The sequence below is a fragment of the Trachemys scripta genome, chromosome 8 (assembly GCF_013100865.1).
Source record: "Trachemys scripta elegans isolate TJP31775 chromosome 8, CAS_Tse_1.0, whole genome shotgun sequence".
Classification (NCBI taxonomy): domain Eukaryota; kingdom Metazoa; phylum Chordata; order Testudines; family Emydidae; genus Trachemys; species Trachemys scripta.
The window spans coordinates 37,917,322-37,942,371 of record NC_048305.1 but is presented as its reverse complement, the minus strand read 5'-3'; the positions used below and the strand labels follow the sequence as shown (position 1 = coordinate 37,942,371).

Below are 25,050 nucleotides of genomic sequence, written 5' to 3'. Positions count from 1 at the left end.
TGGATGTAATTAAAAGGTTCACCTCTTGTCACAGCCGTGAAAACAGCTGCCTTCAGACAGTGCCAAGAATTTGTAATGCATTTTCTCTATGTGAAGAGTTTATTTGTGTGCATTTCAGTGTAAATATGGACTCCTTCACTTGGAGACTCTGTCCCAGGGCCTGTGACTATCAGATTGGAGGCTAGGAACTTCTTCCCTGTTCTCCTTGGCCTTTTGGATTGGGCAATAGAATAAATCTTATCCTCTTGCAATGTGAGGAATGTCTGTGTGTTGAGGGTGGTTCTGGACTTTGAGAAGACTGGAGGGAGGAAAGCAAGAGGAAGTAATTGTCTCATGCACATAATCTCCTAACCCAGGGGTGGCCAACCTGAGCCGGAGAAGGAGCCAGAATTTACCAATGGACATTGCCAAAGAGCCACAGTAATATGTCAGCAGCCCTCCATCAGCTCTCCCCTGCCGCTCCCAGTGCCTCCCTTCCACCGGCAGCCCTACTGATCAGCGCCTCCCCCTCCCTCCCTGCACCTCCCAATCAGCTGTTTCATGGTGTGCAGGAGGCTCTGGAGAGGAGGGGGGAAGAGTGAGGGCACGGCAGGCTCAGGGGAGGGCCTGGAAGGGGTGGAGTGGGGGCAGGGCCTATGGCAGAGCCGGGGGTTGAGCAGTGAGCACCCCCTGGCACATTGGAAAGTTGGTGCCTGTAGCTCCAGCCCAGAGTCAGTGCCTATACAAGGAGCCGCATATTAACTTCTGAAAAGCCGCATGTGACTCCAGAGCCACAGGTTAGCCACCCCTGTCCTAACCCATAATGCACGTTGTCCCGCAGCTGGACTCAGAACTAACTGCACGGCAGGAGCTTCAGGTTGAAATGAAGAAGATGGAAAGTGACTTTGAAAAGAAACTCCTGGATTTAGATGCAGAGAAGCAATTCCTGGACAAGGAGAAACAACAAATTACCCTAGAGAAGCAGAGTTTAGAAGATGAAATCTCCAAGAACAGCAAGCAGGTAATGTTCAAGCTGGGCTGGGGGTATGGACCATAGTACCTTGGAGAGCATTGCTGTCTTGCTAAACAGCCTGCAGCACCCTGGAGAATTCTATCTTTCAACTGGGCAGAGGAAACATTCAGGCTGGCATATGCGTAGCGGGAAGGGGGGGAATTGTCACGGATACACAGGATGTGAACTACTTCCCAGCTTTTGAACAGTCCCTAGGACAAACCTCTTCTGTGTAGCATACCCCCAAGGAGTTTCACTCTTCCTTCAGAGTAGGCCACATGGCCTCAACACCCCCAAGATTCAACCTCTGGGCTCTAGCACTCCTGCTTCACATAGTGAGCTCTGCTCAGCGAGTCCAGTTGAGAGAGACTCCTAGTCAGAGACTTGTACACTCTTCAGGGACCCATTCACCTCAGCAAGTATTTGCAGGGACACTTGGCAGCCTTTTCAAAACAGAGTAGGTTTTATTTGTAAACTGGGTCACAGCACTGTACGTTCTTAAGTTAGCATAGAGAAATAAAGGTTAAGATGTAGTCCATCTGGCCAAGCCAGAGCAATCAGCCAGCCAAGCTGCTATGGACTCCATTCCGGTCAATCTCTTTCTCTCTGTCCATCCCAGGTGAGAGCAGTTGAGCTGCTTTAAAAATCCAACTCTCTCCCCTTCCTGTCAGCTCTCAGTCCTTTGTTCAGGCAGAGCCACGCTGTGTTCACATTCTCCTCCTGACAAAGCTTGCAGCTGTTAAGTGTTCATATTTGGCACTTCCATTGTCTCTCTGATTTGGTTCAGTTTTAACCAGTGCTTTAATGACCCATTCATTCCATCCAGACAGCTAGGTGGCATACACACCTCATGTGTCCTGCTCTGCTCCGAGAGCAGACTTAATTTACCCTTTTGTCCCACGGTGTAGCAGTGCAAAGTACAGAGGGAAAGTAAAGCACATATAGTCTTCCTAAAACATTACAGAAAATTCAACCCCTTTAAAAAAAAAGGGGGGGGGGCAGCAGGAGTAAAAATAAGGCAGGCAGAAGTCTAGCAGCAGGGTGGGGCTATCCAGTTTATTGCACTGAATGCAGGATGTATGATTACCTGGCTTCTGGGCAGGTGGCATATGTGTGCACTTGGTGCAAGCAGTTCATGGTCCTCAGAGACCAAGTACCAGCTCTTGAGACCAGAGTGTGTGAACTGGAGAAGCTAAGTGAGACAGAGGTGTACATAGATGAGACTTTCCTGGACACAGTAGAGTGGTTGCACCTCCAGTCTGACAGCCTCTGCACTGTTGAGGAGGTTGAAAGTCTTGGGGAAGGAGAACAGCAAACTGGAGCGGAGGGAAACAATCCCATAGTTGGGACCCTCCTTTCAGATGATGTCGTGATAGCCTCTCGCATTAAAGATGCCCTGCCAAGGGAGGTAACCCCAACTATTAGGAAGAGACAGATCATAGTAATGGGTGATTTGATCATTACAAATATAGATAGTTGGGTTTGTGATGACTGGAAGAACCACATGATAAATTGCCTGCTTGGTGGGAAAGTGGGGGGGGGGGGGGAAGGGATAGCTCAGTGGTTTGAGCATTGGCCTGCTAAACCCAGGATTGTGAGTTCAATCCTTGAGGGGGCCATTTAGGGATCTGGGGCAAAAATCTGTCTGGGGGTTGGTCCTGCTTTGAGCAGGGGGTTGGACTAGATGACCTCCTGAGGTCCCTTCTAATCCTGATATTCTATGATTCTATGAAGATTGCAGATCTCTCGAGACATCTAGACAGATTATATGCCAGTGCTGGAGAGGAGCCAGTGGTCAGGTGACAGTGACATAGCGAAAAGTAGGAGAGAGGTCCTGGTGACCCAATTTAGGCTGCTAAGTAAGAGATTAAAGACCAGGACCTCCATGGTTGCATTCTCTGAAATGCTTCCAGTTCCATGCGCAGGGCCAGGAGAAAATCCAGAGAACAACAACAAAAATAATTAAAGGTCTAGAAAACATGACTTATGAGGGAAGATTGAAAAAATTGGGTTTGTTTAGTCTGGAAAAGAGAAGACTCAGAGGCGATATGATAACAGTTTTCAAGTACATAAAAGGTTATTACAAGGAGGAGGGAGAAAAATTGTTGCTCTTAACTGATGAGGATAGGACAAGAAGCAGTGGGCTTAAATTGCAGCAAGGAAGGTTTAGGTTGGACATTAGGAAAAACTTCCTAACTGTCAGGGTCGTTAAGCACCCTGGTTGTGGAATCTCCATCATTGGAGATTTTTAAGAGGAGGTTAGATAAACACTTGTCAGGGATGGTCTAGATCAGAGGTCGGCAACCTTTCAGAAGTGGTGTGCCGAGTCTTCATTTATTCACTCTGATTTAAAGTTTCACGTGCCAGTAATACATTTTAACATTTTTAGAAGGTCTCTTTCTATAAGTCTATAATATATAATTAAACTATTGTTGTATGTAAAGTAAATAAGGTTTTTAAAATGTTTAAGAAGCTTCATTTAAAATTAAATTAAAATGCAGAGCCCCCCGGACCGGTGGCCAGGACCCGGGCAGTGTGAGTGCCACTGGAAATCAGTTTGTGTGCTACCTTCGGCACGCATGTCATAGGTTCCCTACCCCTGGTCTAGATAGTATTTACTCCTGCCATGAGTGCAGGGGACTGGACTAGATGACCTCTTTAGGTCCTTTCCAGTCCTATGATTCTATGAAATGGGGCTTCCATTGTTTCTGATTCCACCATGCTGAATTTACATAGGAGACAGGTAGGTAGCTGTGACATTCCCTCCTGTCTGGGCAGACTGTACCGCCTAATATTAAGGAGTATCCATAATTCTTTAGATAATGTTAATACATACATTTCTCAATATTAATCTGTGTGTCATTAGCTTTGAGGAAAAAATCTCACTTTATACACTTTTATAATACAGTAATATTGTGTACAATTAATTGATTCAGTTGCTTATCACTTGAGCTTCAGCCCCCTCCCCCACCCATCTTTATATACAAGTAAACCTTTGAAATGAATCCTTCTGAAAAGTAAAGGAGATCAAGCTGCTTCTCTCCTGGTGAGTATAGACTCCATGCTATCTTCTCCCCCACTTGTTAGTGTGAGGTTTGCCTCCATCCCTTGTTAGCTTGCTGGGTCTGTTTATTGCTTATATGTAAATTGAGGTAAACACACATTTCTTCATTTAGAATAGAACAGATTAACAACTCCCCCAATACACGTGGTTTACACACACGTTATTTATAATTACAGCACATATTCAGAACTCTTAATGCCCACTGCATACATACATCACGCAAGAATATTAATGATCAATAAGTTATTAGTTTTCAGAGGATATCTTCCAAGACCTATTTTGTACAAAGATTATTACAATAGTGTGTAGGGTGTGAATATAGGGGTGCTTAGTATCACACCATTAAATTGCCCATTGTTGGTGACAGAGCTTGGACTAGAGCATGCGTTTTCTGAGTTCCAGTCCAGTGTCCTAATCCTGAGACCCCAGAGCATTCTTCTTGTCTTCCCATCTGGCCTGACACACATGAGCATTAGCAAAGGTTATTTTTATGTGTTAATTAGTTTTCTTCAGGTCCCACTCTGCCATGCTAGGTCTCCTTCCACCAACCTAGTGCTCATGCCCTGCTTCCTCTTGGGTTGAAAATTAATTGCTATGTTAATTTCGATGGAATAAGAGGGCCCAAAGACACAACTCTGTCACTGTAAAACACCGAACAGTTATACATGGTTTGGTTTGGGGTTTTGAGGGCAGAGACCTCAGCTTGCCTAGTCCCATCACAAACATGTTAGAAACTTCATGCCAAAGTTTGGAAGATTTTTGATTGGGATACACAAGAGAAAAATAATCAGAAACAAAACATAAAGCATTTAAATTTAAATAGAGTAGTTATGCAAACCAAACTTAATCCAAATTTAGCAAAAGTCCCTTTTTCAGAGAGAGGCTAATAATCCTCCTTAATGGAGAAAAAAGGCTTAGTTCTGTCACTGAATTTTGAGTTAATTGTTGCCGTCAATAGTGTTTACTTTCTCAGCAGACAGACATAAAAAGGAGAGAAGAGGTTGGAAAAGGTGGGGGAAATATGGCTTTTTTTATTGAGGTTCTCAGGACTCTTGTCCACTAGTTAGACCAAATTTCTAACACACCGATTTTGGTCTGTTAATTTCTGATTCCATTCTTGTTTATAGTTCATGACATCAACACAGTCCTTGCATCCTATCACTAGCCCTCCATGTTAAAAACTAATCCAGACTTTGTCTCCTTTTTGTACATTGCTCTATCAACATTAATTGTTATAGGTTATTGTAATGTTTTATCAACTTTCACCCACTTTCCAGCAACTGAGCTCACAACTGGAGTAGGTCTGCTCCATCCCGATTATTATAACAGCACTCAGGACAGTCTCTCTGAGACTTATTTCTACTATTCGTTTTTATTTGTTATTTACTGTAACTTGCACTGTTAGCTGACCCGATTCTGCTTGCTACTGCAGTGCAACCTGCTTAGTGGACAGTGGTATCACATGAAATTTACATTTTCCTGCATCTATCTGGTTGTAGGAGGACTTACATCCACTCTCTCAAAGGTACAGTATATGGAGAAAACACATAGATAACAGCATTCAGCAGGGTACCAGTAATTCTCATGCTAATGACCTGTGATGAAGAGAGTAGGACCTTAAAAAATTACTAGTCCACAAGTATGGTATTGTTTTAGATATGGTCTCCTGTCTGCCCTACAGGGCTGGGAATTAGATACTCTAATTTTGCTTATTTTGCTCTTCTTTCTTCAGATCGTTGAGTTATCGAAGGAGCTTGAAGATACTAAGAGGGAAATTGCTGCTATCTCTTCTAAAGCTGCATCTGCCCCGCCTCCCCCGCCGCTCCCTGGGGCGGCTGCGGTCCCGCCGCCTCCCCCGCCGCTCCCTGGGGCGGCTGCGGTCCCGCCGCCTCCCCCGCCGCTCCCTGGGGCGGCTGCGGTCCCGCCCCCTCCCCCGCCGCTCCCTGGGGCGGCTGCGGTCCCGCCCCCTCCCCCTCCGCTCCCTGGTGGTCCTGGGATCCCGCCCCCTCCCCCTCCGCTCCCTGGAGGTCCTGGGATCCCACCGCCTCCTCCAGGAATGGGTGCCCCTCCTCCTCTGCCCCCTGGGTTCGGGAGCTGGGGAGCCCCTGCACCTCCAGCTCTCCCCTATGGATTGGCTCCAAAGAAACAATATAAGCCAGAGGTGCAGCTGCGGAGACCTAATTGGTCTAAGGTAAGACCTGCTAACCTATCTTCCAGAACGGTTCTATGCCAGGTGCTGTCGCCCACTCCATATTCTCTCCATCCTTCAGAAATGTGCGACTTTATCAGGCATCCTTTGTGGTGTATGAGGGGAGGGGAGAGGAAACCACCTGAGGAATAGGGGTGTCTGGTGGCTAATGGAGAGCAAGAGCTTCTTTGTGGATCAGGCCTCCCCTGTAATGTAGCAGTGTCCCTGTGCTGGAGTGATGCCAAGGAGCATTCTGTTTCCTCTTTAGCCTGCAGCTGCTGATTAATGGACTCTGTGGTGTTTAATTTCATTTAATTTCACTTGTATTATTTATTGAATGTTTTCTGCCCTCTGCCTTGGAGGAGGTGTTTTGAAGGCAGCACCATGGTAACAACCAATTTAATAATCACAACCCTTCTAAAATATGCAAACACTAGATAATTACCCTGCTGTAGAAAGCACAGGCTGCTTTGTCATTTAAATTAAAATTTTTCTCCCAGGTGTTTGGGTTTGGTTTTTTTTGAACCGGGACAAAGATAGTGAATATGTGTGTGAGCAGAATTGTTGCCCTGCTAATGTCTACCACAAGCAGGCAGCAAGTGTGCACAGCCCAGTCAAGCTGGCACCAGAGAGCCTGTGGGCATAGCAAGGAGGCTGGCCTCCTCTTTCCTGCTGCATGCTTATTTGGTTTATTAGCACAGAAACGTTGCATGTAATAGCTCAGTGGGTTAATATACTAGCCTTCCACTTTGGAGGATCTGCATTCAAATCCTTTTCAGCCAGAACTGTAGCCAAGTTTGGTGGTCTCAGTGATCATGTGTATGTATCACAAAATTGATGTGCAGTTGAGCCCAATTGACCTTGTCTGCTCAGGAGAGGCCCAAAATTGGAATTCGCAAAGCAATATGAGGACCCAGGACTAGACTAGGAACAAGTCTTCTGCAGATCAGAATATAGGTGAATTGGCAGAACTGTGTGTAATCCAAGGTCTGGGATGTCCTGGTGTGCTACAGGCCAGGATTGTGGAGCATTAGCAGAGCTGTGTGGAGGTCAAACAGTAACAAATGTTGAACCTGTTTGCTCCTCGTCGACAATGTGGAAGTGTTACTGGGGTCGTCGTCTTTCAGCTTTACGACCTAATGTGCTGGTGCTGATAAAAGAGGCAGAATTACTAGTAGGAACAGACTTTCTGGTGGTGATGGTGGTTGTAGTGGTAATTGTATCCACTGCTTGTATTTTGATTGTGCCCTTACAGTTCCAGATGCTGTCTCATTTCCATAGAGAGACAGTCTCTGACCTTAAGAGCTTACAATACAAGAAGTCATGTAGCTTAAGATGAGTGGTGGAGAGGGATAAAACATACAGTCCAAATATGTACTTTAAACTATCCCCACAGGCCTCTCAGTGTAATGTTAGTTATTTAACTTCTTGTAGAGAGGGCATGGTAGAAGTAGCTCTTGAGAAGTGATTTGAATGAGATTGTAGAGGCTCTGAGGGGTCAGTTCAGGGGAAGAGTGGCATGGAAGATGCTGTTGTTGTAAAAGAAGACACAAGGCTGGCATTGTTGTGGGAAGCAGTGTAATACACCTCTACCCTGATAAAACGCGGTCCTCGGGAGCCAAAAAATCTCACTGTGTTATAGGTGAGACCGCGTTATATCGGGGTAGGGAGAGGAACCGCTCTCCGCCCCAACTCACCTCTACCTCCGCCGCCTCCTCCTTGAGCGCGCCGCTGCCACTCCACTTCTCCCTCCCTCCCTGGAAAAGAGCGGGCCAATAGAAGGATTCAGAGTGTGTAGGGGAGAGACATGGGAAGAATGACTGGTACAGAATATGATCTCAGCAGCTACATTTGGAGTGGGCTGGAGAGGTGAAATGTGGGTTTCAGAGGGACTGGAGAGAAGAAGATTGCAATCGCCAGGACAGAAGATGGTGATGACCAGGATGAGCATTTTAGCTGTGGGCTAGAAAGGAAATGCTGGATCTTAAAGGGGTTATGGAGAAAGGCCTGGCAAAATCTGGACACAACCTGGATGTGTGAGTTAAGGCAGGGGAGTTGTCAAAGATGACCCACAGAATATGGGCCTCAGTTACAGGATGACTGTACTGTCAACAGTAAGACTAGAAAGACTAGTGAGGGTTTTGGAGGAAAATTGAGGGGTTCATATTTAGCCATGTTTCATTTAAATTTGATGGTAAGACATCTGGGGGGAGATGGACACAGACTGAGTTAAGGCGCTGGAAGGAGGGAAGCAGGTAGGGTGGACAAGTTGATTTGTGAGTCATTGGTTCTAAGACGGTAGTTGAAACTGAGCAGAAAGATCACCCTGAGAGAATGTATAAAGGGAAAGAGGAGGGGGCCAAGGACAGAGGTCTGTGGGGCATCTGCAAAGAGTAAGAGAGGAGGATCTGGACCCATTGAAAGATGTTAAAGGAACAAACAGGGAGGTGGGATGAGATCCCCTGTAAGCTGTGTATGTGTACACACAAATTTTGACCGTGCATCGTGCTTTTTCTCCCCTACAGATTGTGGCAGAGGAGCTCTCTCAGGACTGTTTCTGGACCAAGGTAAAAGAAGATCGATTTGAGAACGATGAGCTCTTTGCCAAGCTAACGCTCACCTTCTCTGCCCAGACTAAGTGTAAGTGCTGTGCGCGGTGTCACTCCAGCTTCTTCAATCAGCATTGAAGAGTGGGAGGGATCTGGGAATGCATAACTTTATTCAGAAGGAATACAAAGGAGCTAGCTGCCAAGAGGCTATCTGCCATGTAGTGGGAGGGAAGTTAGGCAAGGAGGACTTCTCAGTTGGCAGTTGAATGCCTTGATAGACCAGTCTTTTCATGGTGATTTTGTGATCCTTTTCTTTGGCATTTGAGCACTGTGCAGGAATGGGAACATGTGAGGTAGGAGAAGTTCATTCTAGGATGTGGTATTGGGGAGGGAAGGATAGCTCAGTGGTTTGAGCATTGGCCTGCTAAACCCAGGGTTGTGAGTTCAATCCTTGAGGGGGCCACTTAGGGATCTGGGGCAAAAACAGTACTTGGTCCTGCTAGTGAAGACAGGGGGCTGAACTTGATGACCTTTCAGGGTCCCTTCCAGTTCTAGGAGATAGGATATCTCCATATATTATTATTATTATTATATTATAATTATTATTATTGTCCACTTGGTCTAATTTTCTTTTCCCCTCTCCTCGCCCTGCTTCCTGTTCTGTGGATTCATTGGGCCGCTACCTGCAGCCTCCAAGGGTGAGTAGCATCAACCTGTCTGAGACTGCTTTGGGGAGACTCTACCATCTGAAAAGCAATTCTGCTGAGAGGAGGAAGTGATTACTGCTCAATGAAAAGGTTCCTTAGGATGGGGTGACTAGCCTGGGGGAACCTCAGAAAGAGGATGCTGGAAGTGGTTTCCGTCCATTAGCAGGCCTTTCCCCTCTTACTGCAATAGTATTAGTGATGGTTCCTGAGTGTTTGATTTACTTATCAAATACAGCTGAAATTCTCATACTCTTACCCAAGTATGTGTCGGGCTCCTCCATGAGCCCCAGGCTCCCTTTCCCTCAACTCTCATCCTTTTAAAGGAGTTGAGAACAGGATGCACTGATTTTGCTTCCACCCCACGCCCCCTATTTTCTCTCTAGTGTAGCAGTGATGTTACCATATTATGTAGTTACAGGGTTCCCCCACCATGAGTTCCTTCTCTAACTGATGCAGCAGTCACCTAACTGCAGGTGTTTGCCAACTGTGTCCTCTCTGAAGCTTTACCCCGAACTGAGGCTCCTTGTTTCTTCTGGGCCTTTGCTCTCCCCTCTGTGTAACGCCTCGTCTGTATTGGGGGTGAAAAACAAACACACGCTCTTTGTCTGTAAGGGTGAAATATTACTCTTCTTCCTCCTCTCTTTGGGCTTCATGTCTGTAGTTGGGGTGCCAGATGCCCCTCTGAAGTGTGGGATGAATCTTTTCCCCTACCTTTGTCTGTAGTGCAGGGCCCCTGCCTGGATGGGGTACAATGGATGGAAGAGTTTGTCATGTTGCCAATTGAGATTGCAGCTTGGCTGATAAATTGGCTGCCTCATCTCCTCTCTGCTTCTTTGTTTTATTTAGATGTTCATCTCGACCCCTGATGAGTGGAGCTAATAAGCACAGCTTCAAACCCTCTGTCCCTCTCCCCTTCCCCAGCAGAATTAGCATATTTATAGACAGTATAATTTTTCCTCTTTAGCTGATCTGATGGTGCCAGGCTGCACTTCAATTTGTTTCAGTAAGAAGTTTGACAGGCTGCTAGGTGCCTCTGGCAGCTTTCAGGAAGTGACTCTCACATTTGCATAACAGAAAAGTTCCCTCAATGCTGCAATGAAACCCTGTCCAACCTCGTTGGCTGCTCACAGGAGACCTGGCCAGACTCAGGATGCTGCCTACTGCTGGCATGCCACTCTCAGATGTTCCCCCTTCGTTCCCTCCCAGCTGCCTGAGCTGAGCACAACTTTCACAGCTGCTCTTGCAAAGGCATCTAGGCAGTCATAGTCCCAAATGAGTGAAAACCTTGCACAGGTTTGGAGTAATTGCCTTGAACGAGGTGATGAGGGAGCTCCCGTCCCTTCCCTAAGAGGTACCTTCACCCAGTTAATAGGGCAGAGGAAGGCCCACTCTTTCCTGTCATTGATGCTCTTCTAATGCCACATGTCCAGGATATGTCCCACCTAGGAAGAGGACAGATAATCCTCCCAGGATTGCATATTGTTTCTGTCAGAGGAAGGGGGCAGCAATACTCGGTGTGGGAGGGTGGCAGTGGACTGCTGGAGTCCATCAGTGCTGTATCGTGCTTTCTTTGTTCTTCTCCCTCCCCCAGATGATTGTCTTTCAAAGCCTTGCGTTGTCCTGGGTGATACTGGCTCTTTCTGCTTTCTCTGCAGTTGAATGGATTAGTCTTGTGCTGGCCGACAGGCTGCACTCTCATTGTTATGATTACCAAAGAGTGCATTCTGGGTGGAGGGAGGAGGGTTTGGTTGTTGTATGAATTTTCCTCAGTTGTGCTTGTGGGATCTCTATTAGTCCATTTTCCCAAACTCTCTCTGCCACCTCTGTGGGTTCCAGTCTCATACTCACATGTCTGGTAACTGCAGGCATTTAGGTGGCAGGCTAGCAGATTCTGTACTTGCAATGGCAAATACTCCTTCCCGTTCTACCTCCTAACCACCCTTGCCCTGACTGAGCTGCTCTCTTGTACAGAAACCCCCATGCCTTTTAGGAAGGATTCCTGGACTTTTCTGTTGAAAGGGTCTGACCCTCTTTCACCAGTGGCCTCAGAGCCTCTTTTAGAAATGATCTGAAGTCAGCAGGGACACTCCCTCCCTCCTAAGTAGTTGTTGTAATGAGACTTCACAGTTCCTCTGTTTCTAGCATTCAGGGCTTGTCATGTCAGGAAACAGTTCTTAGAATATCAGGGTTGGAAGGGACCTCTGGAGGTCATTGAGTCCAATGACTAATCCCTAGACAGATTTTTGCCCCAAATCCCTAAATGGCCCCCTCAAGGATTGAACTCTCAACCCTGGGTTTAGCAGGCCAATGCTCAAACCATTGGGCTATCCCTTCCCCTTGCCCCCCCCAAAGTATCTCTAGTGTTTTAAGTCAGAGTCTGACTGCTAGTTTAGGGAAGGTTGGGATCCTCAAAAGCAGTGCAGTCTTTACAAACAAATATCTGCACTGAGGTCATAACCTAGGCTCTGCTATGCAATCAAATGGTCCAGCATGCAGGGAAACCCAAGATGGGATGGCTAAAGTGCAGCCCTTGCAGCCAGGTTTAGCCTGTGGAGCTCTTTGCTGTACTCTGCTGCTGCCACCATACAGAGCCACAGTCTGCTCAGATCACAGTTCCACCATACACTCTTGATCCAGGGGTGTGGCCATTGGTGCCTGACTCTCCTTCTCTATGAAAGATGAGGCCACGTGCAGTATGCTCTCTAATGCAAATTCAGTGCAGCTCTGTAGCTTCTATTAAGTTTTCCCATGTCTGGGCAAATTTCGTGACCCTCTGCGCAAGGGATCCACTGTTAATCAGAGGCTTAAAGTGCTGTTTTTAAGCACCAGTGGATAGTGCCCATGAGAGCCTCAGTATGGTCTTCACGCTGAACAGCTAGAATCAGGCCAACCCCAGGCATCTGTCATTTCGGGAAGAGTGAAGGGTGATCAGCTATTGAATCTGGGCAATGTTGGCACACCTGGTACTGTATTGTGCAGTGGTAACAGAAAAAGGCAGGTTGTACAGTGCTGATGGAAAGCCTGAATGAGGCCCCAAGGTAGTGACTGGGGAAGGGTAGCTGCCTTTCTTACTAGGGTGGGCACTGTCTGAAGATGGTTGGGTTACTTAGCAGGGGGCTGTAGTGGTGAAAAGGGGTTTGGTGGTCTAGTGTCCCTGTCTCAAGGACTTCTGCTGTCTTGTGGAAGTACTCACTTTGAGTGACAGTCCGTACTCTGCATCTCCCAATTCCTACTTGCAAAGTTGGGGATTTGTCCTCTGGGGAGTGGAAACTAAATGGCTGAGATGGGTAGCTTGAGTAAACTGTGCATGAAAGAGTTACTACTCTCCACTTTTCTAACTGTCCTGAATGAGTGAACATCTCTATTAGGCATTAAAGCTCCCCGAAGAGGCACCTCACACACTACTCCACAGGTAGACTCCACTTTAATATGAGCAGGGCACTCTTTAATTTTTAACTGGCTTTCAATTAAAACTACACAGCTGCACTTAGTTCTGTTTAATGGGTTTGGCAGTACGCTGTGCCCTGCTCTCTGAAAGGTACAAACTGCACTTGGCCATCTTCCTCCCCCCACCCCCACATCCTGCACTTGCCTGTGAAATATTTAACTCCACTCCTTCCTTTCAGCTGCCACACTTTGAAAGAAAAGTTTAATCATTTTTACCCAGAGGGTAAAGAAGAATCTCTCCTCTGTATGTAAAATGAGTCTTGGAATGAGATGTCAGCAGAATGTCTTTTCCCTTCCTCTTTCCCCTTTTCTCTCTTTTTCCCATGCTTCAGTGACTCCAGCTTTCCCTGACTTTTCTTTCAACTTTCATCAGTCAGACAGCTGATGACAGTTCAATTATTTAAATACTGGGGGTCTTGTTTTTAATATCTCTCTCAGGGAAGTGAGTGGTTTGGCAGGAAGAGCGATGGCTGAGCTGGCCAACCAGCATGCTTGTACCCACTGACACTTGCCATCCATTCCTGGTGTGCCTGTCACTGTTAATCAGAGAGGTGGCAGTATGCTGAACATTCATAGGCTGCCTTATCAGATCTTGGGCTCTGGGCCCCAGTGGACTTTCCTATCGACTTTTCTAATCCCATGCTTCATTTCTGCAACTTCCCATACTAAGAGAAATATGGTGCACGCAGAATAGGGTGAATGGAAGGGGCTCCCCCTCGGACAGTTTGCAGAGAGGTTTGTAGAGTGTTTAGTATGCATTAACTGGCTGTCCACTCGTCCCAGTGGCTGGCATCTCTCCTTTCCTTTCTCCTGCTCTTAACAGGTGGATGCTGAGGCTCTCTTCCCCATCTCACTGAGTGCTTTATGCAGAATATCTTTCAAAACTATTTAATATTTATGGAGCTAAAAGCAAATGGAAGGCAAGGCACTCTCCTCTGTCTGTACCAAGGCAGGTTCTTCTCCTCAGAGACTCGCAGCCTGTGAAAATTTCACAAGCTTGAACTGTGAGGTTGCTTACGATAAATCAGTTGCTTTCTCAACTGATTCCAAAATGAACTGAAACACAAATGGAATGCTGAGGGCAGCAGTGTCCTGGGGTCCCAGCTTCACTCCTCCCTTTGGGCTCTCATCATTTTGTGTTGGGACGTCAGAATTCCTTGGAGCTGCGCAGTGTGATAGAAGAGGTGATGTCGAGCCAGGAAGCCATTGTGTGGGGGAGACAGCTCCTGTCCAAGAGTGTTGAGTGATGTTTCCTTGCCCTCCCTCTTCCAGGAGCTCCAATTCCCATCTATTACAGGGAATTTGCCTCTGTTCTGAGGAGAGGGTTTGTAGCTGTGCTCCATCCTAACAGCTATTATTGTGACAGCATGTGAACATAGGCAATATGCAAACAGGATACCTTGTCAGGACTATTAACACTGATCCCAGGGTACTCCTTTGCCCCGCTCCCAAAAAAGAGAATGGGTTTTTTCTTTGCAAATAAAACAGATACAAAATTCATTGAGAGGTTTTGACAGGGAGGAGGTTAATGTATGCTGGCTGAGGTGAAATTACTGAAGCTGAGAGCTTATGTTAGGATTGTGCTTCTCAGTCCTGGGCATACTTCCATATCAGCAGTTGGTAAGAGGGCTCTCTTTATTGTAGGTAACTGCAGAATACAGCCTTCTGAATGTCTGTTCCCCTACAGATCAGGGTCTATGTGCTGTGCAGGTTTCACTACCACTTTGGACCTGTTCCTGAAGTCCATTACCAGCAATGATCTGTGTCATACAGGAACCTGGTACCATGGAATCCTCTTCCAGTGTGGCACAGCATTCATAGCACTAAGCCCTTGTAAACAGAAGCTATTTGGGGTATTATTAAATGCAGAAATTGAACTGTTTTTTCCCACCATAACAACAGAGACACTTGCAATATCAACCACCCAATCTCCATCCTTAAATAGAAAAAATACCTACCCTAAGCAGAGTCTTTCCTGTTACCTGAAAGGTGAGAGAAGCCAGAGACTTCAAGATGTCCACTAGAGACTTTGCTGTTGCTCATCTCTTCTATATACTACAACTATGGGCAGTAGTTCAAAACCTGAAGAGAGATAGTTTCTTAATAAAACCCTTTGGAGGCTGGTGCCTGTGTATTCTGAAACATGCTGCTCACAAATCTCTTCAACTTTGGATTCAAATTTTCCTGGGATGTTTTGTGTTCTTCTTAGTCCCTGTTGCTCTCTGTCTGAGCAATAGAACACCAGGAAAGTGGAAAGGGAAGGCCCTTTGGATTTTAGGGTGCTGTGTACTCTTCCCTCCTCAAGATAAAGTGGGGGTAGCGGCTGGGATGCTGATATCACTTTCCCAAAGTGGGACAAACTCAGTCCCCGATTATGAATGTTTCAGGTCACTCCCATCTCATTGCCCACAACACTGTGATAAAAGCCCTGCCAGCCCCACCGCCGAAGCTGGTAATTGCAAACACATGTAAGCACAATCCACCTTTGTGAAAACCTGCCGAAAAATTGATGTGTTTGGGAGTGCTGGTGCCTGGGAGTGTCGCTGAACGCAAGAGCTGTGGCTCACGCTCCAGTACCTGCAGTGCAGCTCAGCTCTTCATGGCAAGTGAGGGAAAGGGAGAGCCCTTGTCCTTCTGTTTGGATTGCATTGTTTACCAGATTTGATCTGACATACCTTGGCCACCAGCCCAGCAGAGGAAGGCCTTTAATCTCTGTGTGTGCATGTATGTGGGGGGTGAATTAGCTCACCCCATTAGCATAGGTGTCAAATGGGGTTGGACACCTATGAGCAAACCACTTCTGTTAAGTGTAGTTTTGAGGGGACCCTTTGTGGTCCTCTCCAAGCTGAATGTGTGTGAGCCTGTACTACTCCGATTGTAGCTCTGGCATAAGGATTCAGTAATATTCCTACTGGTTCTTTTAAAGGAAAACAAAACTGGTCTAGAGGGGCTTGAAGAATGTCCCTTCTCTATCCAAAGCCAGGGCAGTTTCAGGTCATTTTTTTTAATAGTGAAACCAGCATGCAATCATAAGTAAAGCAAACTTTGTTTGAGGCAGCCCCTGTGAGCCCATCCCCTCCGCTCTACTGGCCCTTGCTGGCTTCGTCAGTGTCACTTTCCTTCATTCCTGTTTCTCCAATACTTCATTCTTTGTAAATGTCTCTCTCTAATGCTCTCTTGCTCTTTCTTTCTCATGTGGCTTTTCTGCCTGTCTCCTCACCATGATTTCTCCTCCCTGCTCTTCCTCTGCCCACTTGGGGTGGGAAGCTATCGTGCATGCCTTGGTCATTTCCCACATGTAGGTGGCAAGTGTTTTAGAGGGAAAATTTGTGGGTGTCACCCTGCAGGTGTAGGTTCGTCTGCCAGCAGGAGTGAGACTTGAGTTAAAGGAGTTTATCTCCGACTGTTTAACAGACCCCCAAACACTGGAGACATGTGGGCTGGATTCCATTTCCAGGGCCATCTCCATGCTGTGGGGATGGGGGTTTGAGAACACATGCTCTGTATCTGTCTGCCCCTTCATTCAAGCACTTCTGTCTCTGAAGCAAAATAATTGAACCCTTGCTCTGCTCTTCCAAATTTTGTGTATAGATGGGCCCAGAAGTGATTGACTGGGAGGGGGTCGGTATTCTGTGGGCCCTGAGGTGGATCCTGTTGGCTCTGCAGGCCTGGAATAACTGGCTGTGAACAGCTGCTGCAGAGCTCTGTGGGAGCTAGGAGCAGCAGGCTTGTTTTGCACAGCTTGAATGTGCACAGACATTGTTAGTGCTGTGGATGACTGTGTTTCTGTGTGTGGGGAAGTTTTTTGGATCACCAGGGTTTCCTCAGCTTCCATTGTTTGCTTCATTGCTTGTCAAACACAGCTCCTGCCCCAACACTAGACAGCACACTCATCACTACACTTGCTTATCCGAGCAGTGCTACTTTGCGTTACCTCAGATAATAAAAATCTACCTGCATCTTTGTGCCTGCCCTGCTTTGGTGAGGTCTGTGTTGTGCCTGCTGCTTTGTCTGTCTTAGAGCCAGACAGTTATGGCCTTGGTCTCCCTGGTTTTTCTACTCTTTTCCTCTTCTTCTGGAGGGTCAAATGCTTGTTTCTGAACTGACATTTACTGCTGGGAGCCTCATTATTCCATCCCCAGACTCAGCTCTGATTCAGACAGGTTCATGCTGCTGCAAAGGTCACAGGGGCAGGAGAACTCCCAGCCTTTCTTTCTCTCCTGCTACTTCTGCCCTAATTACCCTCTGAGGAGCTGTATCTCTGCTGGCCCTTTGTATATTGTATTTGAGATCAGCACAGGTGCTTCTATCAACCAGACCATATATAATATCTTGCACTACTTTTTCCTTTTATTTGCGTGCCAAACAGAGATCATGAAAGTCAGTTGTTTAGATGTAGTATTAATGAGGCAAAGGCTTCTGTGAAGTCCTACCTCATTTATTGCACACCATATAGTAGTGCATGAGGCACTGTACACCATACTAGGTCGTTAATGAATGAAGCAAGGGCTTGTGTGGTGCTGAGCCTCCTACACTGTGCACTCCACAGTGTGCACTATAAATAAAAAACTGATTTGATCTTGTGGAATTTATTGGCCGGACAAGCTACGAGTGCAAGTATATATGATAGCTCAGATATCTTTCACAACATAGCTTAGTAATTCATCAAGGCTTTCCACTAGTGATTGGGATTTAGTAGTAGTGTCCCTTTGCCCTATGGCAACTTATTGCTCTGTTGATGTGTCAGGTTCACCAGTGTGTTGCTGGTGCATAGGGACAGGGTGGTGGTTCTCACACTGCAGCTGCCATTCCCCAGTTCTGTAGTGCATGACACTTTAGACTCTTGGAGGCTTGTTCATTTGTCAGAGTCCTGATCTTTGGGCCCTCAGTGCACAGTTATCTCCTGAGAACTGGCTCCTAACCTAGATGCAATTGCCTCGGTAATGGAATGCCTGTCCTCAAAGGGTATCAGACTGCACAGAGCTGATAAGGAGACCCACTGTCCTGTTTGGAAGATCCCAGACATGGAGCAGAGTGAAATGTTAAGAGGAGGCTTAGTGACTGACCAGTAAGTGCTCCAGGCTAGAGAAGCATCTCCCTGAGATCATTACTTCACACTGCTGTCCCCACTAATACCCATAAGCTTGCACGCTAATGCTTTTTCTCCTTCAGTCTCACTGTTCATGGAACAGCGGATATGATGGCGGGACAGAGTGCCTCTGCAGAGAAAGCTTTTCCAAAATCTCGGAGGCCCTATCTGGGGAGATTCTCCTAGGGTGGAGCAGACCACTCTTCTGTATGGTGGCACCTGTTCCATGCAGTGAGATGCAGATTTTCCATCCTGGGAGGATTCCATGAGATTCCTTGTTACTTAGAAAGCAAAACTCTAGGAGACTGCCCTGCTGCGAGGGAGGGAATGATGACAGCAGGGGTGAGAGAAAATGCCCTGCCATTGTAGAAGGAGATGTGGGTGAGGGTGGCATTGCCCTGCCCGTATGTAGGTAAGAGATGGCTGAATGGGCTTGACAGATCTGAGCTGCTATCATTATTTATTGAACTACATTAAAAAATTATTGGTGGAGAAATAGGGTCTTTGTCTGTGTGATGTTCCCCTGGTGTTATCTGGACCGGTGATCTGCTAGGTCACTCCAATCCTCGACTCTGGGAGCCGGCCTTACCCTGCTCTGCTGTGAGAACCCCCACACCCGGGCTGTTCACGCACAGCCTCTGCCATGTAAGCTGCTCCCAGATACATGAGTGAGCACTTTTGGCCAGCCGCTGCTTGGATTGTGCAACCGAATGACACTAGCCAATATCTCTGGTCCCAGACACAATCCTAGGAACCTCCGTTTTGCAGTGTCCACTGATGCCCGCTGGACGCTGCAAGCTTATATGAGTTTGTCAATTTAACATATAAATTGATATGTACCAGGCTTGTTATCCCAAGGGGAGTCTCTGACACACTTCAAATCAAATGCACTGCTTCAGGTAGAATAAACAAAGTTAGTAACTACAAAAAATAGATTTTAAGTGATTATAAGTCAAAGTGCAACAAGTCAGATTTGGTCAAATGAAATAAAAGCAAAACGCATTCTAAGCTGATCTTAACACTTTCAGTGCCCTTACAAACTTAGATGCTTCTCATCACAAGCTGGCTGGTTGCCCTTCCGCCAGGTTCTCCCTTTTGATCAATGCTTAAGTCGCTTGGTGTGGTGTCTGTAGATGTAGGTGGGAGAGAGAGAGAGAGAGAGCGTGGCAAACATCTCTCCCTTTTATCATGTTCTTTCTTCCCTCTTGGCCCCCCCCCCTTCAGAGTCAGGTGAACATTATCTCATCATAGTCCCATAGAATCATAGAATATGAGGGTTGGAAGAGACCTCACGAGGTCATCTAGTCCAACACCCTGCTCAAAGCAGGACAAACCCCAACTAAATCATACCAGCCAGGGCTTTGTCGAGCCTGACCTTAAAAACCTCTATGGAAGGAAATTCCACCTCCTTCCTAGGTAATCCATTCCAGTGCTTCACCACCCTCCTAGTGAAAAAGTTTTTCCTAATATCCAGCCTAACCTTCCCCACTGCAACTTGAGACCATTACTCCTTGTTCTGTCATCTGGTACCACTGAAAACAGTCTAGATCCATCCTCTTTGGAACCCCCTTTCAGGTAGTTCAAAGCAGCTATCAAATCACCCCTGCAAACTAAACAATCCCAGTTCCCTCAGCCTCTCCTCATAAGTCATGTGTTCCAGCCCCGTAATCATTTTTGTTGCCCTCCGCTGAACTCTTTCCAATTTTTCCACATCCTTCTTGTATTGTGGGGCCCAAAACTGGACACAGTACTCCAGATGAGGCATCACCAATGTCGAATAGAGGGGAATAATCACGTCCCTCAATCTGCTGGCAATGCCCCTACTTATACAGCCCAAAATGCCATTAGCCTTCTTGGCAACAAGGGCACACTGTTGACTCATATCCAGCTTCTCGTCCACTGTAACCCCTAGGTCCTTTTCTGCAGAACTGACCAAGGGAAGGGGAATCCAACAGATCCTTTGTTGCTGCCTAGGCCAGTGTCCTTTGTTCCTGTGAGGCTGGGCTGGGTTTGTCCCATACATGCCCTGATGAAGTGTGAACTGCCCCTCTGCTCCCGGAGAGCTTTGCCTGGGCTTGTTTTAAGCCATGAGAACACATTTTCAGCCTCATAACTATATACAGGAAATTACAACCTATAACATTACTGTATTATCCACCATGACAAACTTTGCATTGGATATCACACAATCATATTATAAGTATGAACATGGGGGTGCAGGGTGTTCTCCCGAGATACAGAGTGTCACAGTCTGTGGCTGGGATCTTTGTAGGTGGTAGCAAATTGCCTCTTATCTCCATTCAGTTTTCCCATTGTGAACTAAAATTTCCCTACCAGTTGTTGTGTCCAGTAGGTGGCACTCCTGGCTTAGAAATGGGGTTTTGTGATCAGATTGCTGGCTCTGTGGCAGCTAGTTTCTCATGCTGTATCCATTTAAATGGGTGAGATTGTAATGTCTCACTGAAATGCACACTGCAAAATACTTAATTGCAAGACAGAGAGAGATTAAACCCGGTCTTCAAATGAATCTCAAGTGAACAAGGTCAGGCAGGATCTACAGAAGACAAAATGCACCCCATGCCATATGCATGTGTTTAATTAATCGAGGAGAGCATTGCATCAGGTGGAATGCTGCCCTTTACAGAGCAACCTGATAAAGAGTGGTGAAGCGGAGTGCAGTCATGGACAACCTGTCGACTTCTGTTGCTGTGACATGTAATATTGAGGTTCTTGTTTAGCCAGAGTGTGTGTGCATGCTAGATGGGCTTTACCTTTCAGGGAAGGGGTTGTTCTATTTTTCTTAAAATTGGTTGAAGTTTAACTTTCAATGGCAGGTCTTTGTATAAACTTCCAAAAACTTCACACATTGCTCTATCTTTTATCAGACTATCTGCCGCATGGCACTTGCATGGGGATCTCGTAGGCCTTTTCCATCTCTAACTCCTATGAAAGGGAACATTGCAGAAGTTGGGAGGCAAGGGATTAAGAATAATTTCTCAGCTGGACAGTTCAGCAGCAGACCAGCGTACTGACCTGGATAATAACAGGTGGATACTGAGAACTCAAGAATCAGACTCTAGATGTGGGCTGACACTTCAGCAGTGGGATTCAGATTAATTTCTCTCTGAGTAGGTAAATGCCAGTTGACTGCTGTCAGAGAAGGCTTCATGGAGGAATAGATCTTCCAAGAACAACACTTAGGCAGAACAAGTGACATTTACTGGTAGCTATAGTTCAAACTTTGCACCGAGTCCGTCAGTGAAAATAGAAGCAGATTTCAAATTCCAGAGTAGAATCTTATTGTTTTGAGGGATATTTAATTTTGTCGTGTAACTTTTTGGTCTTTTCAGCGTCCCCATCACCTTTCCCTTTGCTAAAACTGAGTTCGCTGACTGTCTCTTTCAGGAGTGCCTGTTTGAGCAAAACTCAAGTGTTCCCATTAGCTTGTGTGAGGGAGCTCATCAGACTTCCCAGAGCAGCCTGTTCTTTTGCTGGGACTAAGAGTTTTTTCTTGATTTGTGATGTTTGTTAAGAGGACTTGGCTGCTGGGCCTGTGAGCTGAAATCCATCTCTGCATTTCTGTAGTTGTTGCCATTTGATCTGCAAACTGGCTGGATTTGCTTGGAGTCCAGACCAGTTCCCATTAATGTTCAGCTGCTCTTGCAGTATGCTGGTACACATTAGGGAAATTTGCTGGGACCAGGGATCTGTAATTTTCTCAAACTGGGACAGGCTATGTGCATGTTTTGGGGGAAATAATTTGTGTGCTTTTTAACCTCTCCTCTGCTCCTTTGTCAAAAAGTTTACTGACTGGCTCTAGTCAGCCATGTTCAGCATGTGTTGGGTGGCTCTGAGCCCCCTAGGGTGTGGTGCGTGTGGGGTTAATTCCCTGTGCAGCACAGAGGTCTCTGAAATGCTGGCTGCAGTGTATGCTTGGCCCTTGCAGGCTGAGTAAAGAGAGCCAGGCAGCCATCACTTGCTCCCATTGCTGTCTCTGCCTGTTACAATCTCAGCTGACTCCCAGTGCAGCTTTAATTAATTGCGCTCACAGTTAGCTTCAGGACACGCACTTTCCTTTGATTTGATGAGCCTCACTGCAGCATGAGTGAGCGATTCTGAGCTGAAGGTAGCACAGAAAGTTAATGAAGCTGGACTGGTGTCCCCTGCCCGTGGAGTTGTGCCAGGCCTGGATGTTGGTCCCTACTCCCCACACCTGAGGCATGCCAGGGCCCTTCATACAGTTCTTAGTTAATTAACCAGGAAGTTATTCTTTCCTTCTTCCTCCTCACCCATCAGTCACTCTGGAATAGTCCTCCTCACCCAGGACACTCTCTTGACCTACTCTGGAGAATGTCTTCACTCAGCCCCCCCATTGTGAACATAGTACACCCTCAGTTGCTTTGGGGGTGGGTCCCAGCCACCCACTGCTGTGAGTAATGGGGATCTTCCTGCCAGGGCCCCCCACCCTATCTTCAATTGAGGGGATGGGGCCTTCTCACCTCTGTTGTGACCTGGGACCAGGTGTCTGTCCACCCCCACTAGTTACATAAAGGGAGCCAGGATTCAGCAGGTGCTGAATAAGGTAAATGTGACAGAGAGGCAGGAAGTGGGGCAGGTTCAATAAGAGGGAGCAGCTGAGAATGAAGAGAATCAGAAAGGGACATTAATGGAAGTAGAGGTGGTGGGGAAACGGGGAACCATCCAATTCCATACTGACATATGACTCCAATGCACTCTTATTATTGGGGCCCTGAAGAGACCTATAGCACATAGCTGTATGTATCAGACCAGCGACCCATCTAATCTAGGGTTTTGCCTTTGGGAGTGGCTGATACCTAATGTTTAGAGGAAAGTGACACCCCTTCTCCTTGCCCAGAATGCACACTCACATGCAGAGAAATTGAGCCTGTAACCAGTGCTGACAGTTCATGGCTAGTGGGACCTATTTCAGCAATCCTCACCTTCCTCATTTCAACCAGCAGATGGTGCCCAGAGCATATAATGCCTGAGAAATGGTGACTGTTAATCAGGGAACACTAAAGCAGCCCTGTACAGCTTTGATTTGACTGTAGCTGTTCCTGATGCAAACTGTCTAGATGAGTTGCTTAATTTTGTAAATGTTCAGCAAAATGATGCTTTCTGAAGGGTGACAGAGCTGGACAGGCCCCATTAGGTTGCCTACTCAGTCTCACAGGAACTAATGCAGGATTGGTTGCTACAGCACATTTTCTGGGGCTTTCTTTGATCGATGTTGAAATGTCCCAAGGGACAAGGCTTCCAGCATTTCCTTTGGAGATAGTTTCGCAGAGCGTTGCAGGAGTGGCTGGCTGATGGCCAGCATTAATTTCATCCCATCACTACTAGTTACACCCTGTGTGTCACCCTAAGTAATCCCTCCTCCCTCTTTGGGTTAGCATCCCCACCCTCTGCATATCATCCGAAGCAGTCTCTCTCCCTCTTCAGAGCTAACACCCTTCTGATGTTCCTGGGCCTTTAGTAGCTCTTTATTCAGGTTATATAGAGTGAACTCATTTAAGCCGCATCTAAGGACACCCCACCCTTCCCTTGCCATTGGCATGAGGAGTGGGGAGCGTCGCTTGCAATGCACTGACAGAGGTAGGAAAGGCTGAGCTTGTATTTTAATCACTAGCCCATGTACAACTTCTCAGTCAGCTATGCTGGTGCTGTCTCTTTACTTGCAGAATTCAGGTAGAGGGGAGATCTCTGAGATTCTCCATTGCACCCAGCTCCTTTACATTGCTCTGGCAGAATACAGGGGTACAATTGACCCCAATGGTAATATTTACTTTGTGTGCCCCCCATCGTAGCCCCTGGTATAGGGAGTGTGGTGAAGGCAGGCCAAGGGACAGATGTGCGGCATAGCCAGTGTGTTACTGCATTCTCTGCTACTTCAGGGACTTGGCAGGGCTGAGAATATGGAGAGTGAAAAGGTGTCTTAAAGCCATCTTTGCCTCCTCCATTCCTGTGCTGAGTTCATGAACCAATTAACAGTTAGTAGACCCACTGGGTGTAATCTCACTACCTGCCTCCCTCCTCAATGGCCAGCACAGGATCATTCTTTACAGTTCTTTCGTCAGGGCCTTCCACCTTTCCATTAGGATGAGAGTTCTGCTGCTTAACAGTTCTCCCCACTTGGAAAAGGTTCTATTATTCAGCCTGAGTGTTTGCTTTCCTGTTGCCTCCTGTTACTCCTAGTTTACTCCCCTATGACCCACCACAATCAGTTCCTCTCCTTCATTTTAGCTTGCATCTTTCAGATATTTGTAGACAGATGTAGGAGACAGATTCTGTCCCTTGCTATGGCCTGGCAGTATAAAGGAGCTGTAAAGCAAAGCAGAATGGAAATTTCCCCACACTGAAGCAGTGAGGGGCCAGTACAGGCAGTACACCCCCTGTGGGCATTCTGGGACAGATTAAGGGGAGGAGGGGCAGTAGCCAGAGCAGTTTCCACTCTGGCTATTCTGGGCTGTAGAGCAGCCCTTAGGTATCAAAATGCCAGGCTGCTGTACTTAGAGCAATCCCTAGAATTGCTTTCTTATACTGTGGGTCATGTCAGCCCCAAGGCATCCCAGAATTAAATAAATGCAGAAGCAGTTTAAAGCCACCTTTGCACTTTCATCTCTGGACTTTGATTCCTGTGCTGCACCTCCTGAGAGGCATAGCACAGAATCTGGGCCCATGTCACCTTAGGGAAGTTGTTTGCCTGGGCTAGCTATGTATTTAGCTGTATTAATCTCTCTAAATCCATCCCTGCTGGTGCAGTTCTGTTGCTCTTCAAATTCCTTCCCGTTTATAAAGATCTTTCTTTCAATGTGATGCCCAGATTTGAACCCAGCTGTAGTTATACTTCTCTATGCCATGTTGTTGGTGTCTTTGCATAGGCAGCCCCTAATCACATTGGCTTCTTATTCTAATGCTGTGTTGTATTCCAAACTCCAATCAAAGCCTACTGTCAGTGCTAGGGGTACCTCATCCTCCCTGTATTCCAAACTCC

The 25,050-nt window shown here is 46.7% G+C and overlaps 1 protein-coding gene across 5 annotated transcripts in view; it reads left to right on the top strand.

Annotated features, from left to right (window-relative positions):
- DIAPH1 (diaphanous related formin 1) overlaps positions 1-25,050 on the top strand; it is a 152,503-nt gene that overhangs the window by 82,294 nt on the left and 45,159 nt on the right. For 3 of the 5 annotated variants that reach the window (XM_034779420.1, XM_034779418.1, XM_034779421.1), the window contains 4 exons: positions 821-1,000; positions 5,788-6,246; positions 8,769-8,883; positions 9,482-9,490. In XM_034779420.1, coding sequence (XP_034635311.1) covers positions 821-1,000; positions 5,788-6,246; positions 8,769-8,883; positions 9,482-9,490 — 763 coding nt within the window. The remainder of the gene's footprint in view (positions 1-820; positions 1,001-5,787; positions 6,247-8,768; positions 8,884-9,481; positions 9,491-25,050) is intronic. The other 2 variants (XM_034779422.1, XM_034779419.1) reach the window with 1 other exon arrangement.